We start from the raw sequence: 597 nt of genomic DNA, 5'->3' as shown, positions 1-597 counted from the left end.
ACACACTCACACTCACACTCACACTCACACAGTCGGTCGGTCACTCACTTGTTAGACGCCAGTGTCAGTGGGCAGGAGCATCTCTGGCAGTCGTCTGGCGTTCCTTCGTTGGCGTCACCATAGAAACCTGGCAGACACTGATCACAGTGAGGCCCCGTGGTGTTGTGTGCGCAGCCCTGCAGAGAACACACACACACACACATAGTGTTTACGTTTTTTTTTCAACTGCTTAAACACATTTTTAAAACTTTGCCTCTTTTTTCAAAACTACACACAAATCACACAAGAATCACACACACAAAATGCAAAATGCCTCGCATCTCTTGCAAAAATTAAGCACTGCATTCAAAATATCACAAACTCATCTCAAAAGCAAACATTTGCAAATACCTTTCCCATAATATTATATTTTTGGATTATTATCTAATTTTATTTATTATATGTGACCCTGGAGCACAAAACCAGTCATAAGGGTCAATTTTGTGAAATTGAGATTTATGCATCATCTGAAAGCTGAATAAATAATCTTTCCATTGATGTATGGTTTGTTAGGATAGGACAATATTTGGCCGAGATACAACTATTTGAAAATCTGGA

General features: G+C 39.4%; 1 protein-coding gene across 1 annotated transcript in view; it reads right to left on the bottom strand.

Annotated features, from left to right (window-relative positions):
• Positions 1-597, bottom strand: part of LOC107741946 (laminin subunit alpha-1-like) — a 13190-nt gene that overhangs the window by 6674 nt on the left and 5919 nt on the right. Inside the window, exon 2 of the mRNA XM_016554761.1 lies at positions 49-176. Within this exon, the coding sequence (XP_016410247.1) occupies positions 49-176 (128 nt within the window). The remainder of the gene's footprint in view (positions 1-48; positions 177-597) is intronic.

This window comes from Sinocyclocheilus rhinocerous, unplaced genomic scaffold (genome assembly GCF_001515625.1).
Source record: "Sinocyclocheilus rhinocerous isolate Xijiao unplaced genomic scaffold, SAMN03320098_v1.1 scaffold4150, whole genome shotgun sequence".
In the NCBI taxonomy this organism is placed as follows: Eukaryota; Metazoa; Chordata; class Actinopteri; order Cypriniformes; family Cyprinidae; genus Sinocyclocheilus; species Sinocyclocheilus rhinocerous.
This window is presented reverse-complemented; position numbering and strand designations above follow the sequence as displayed.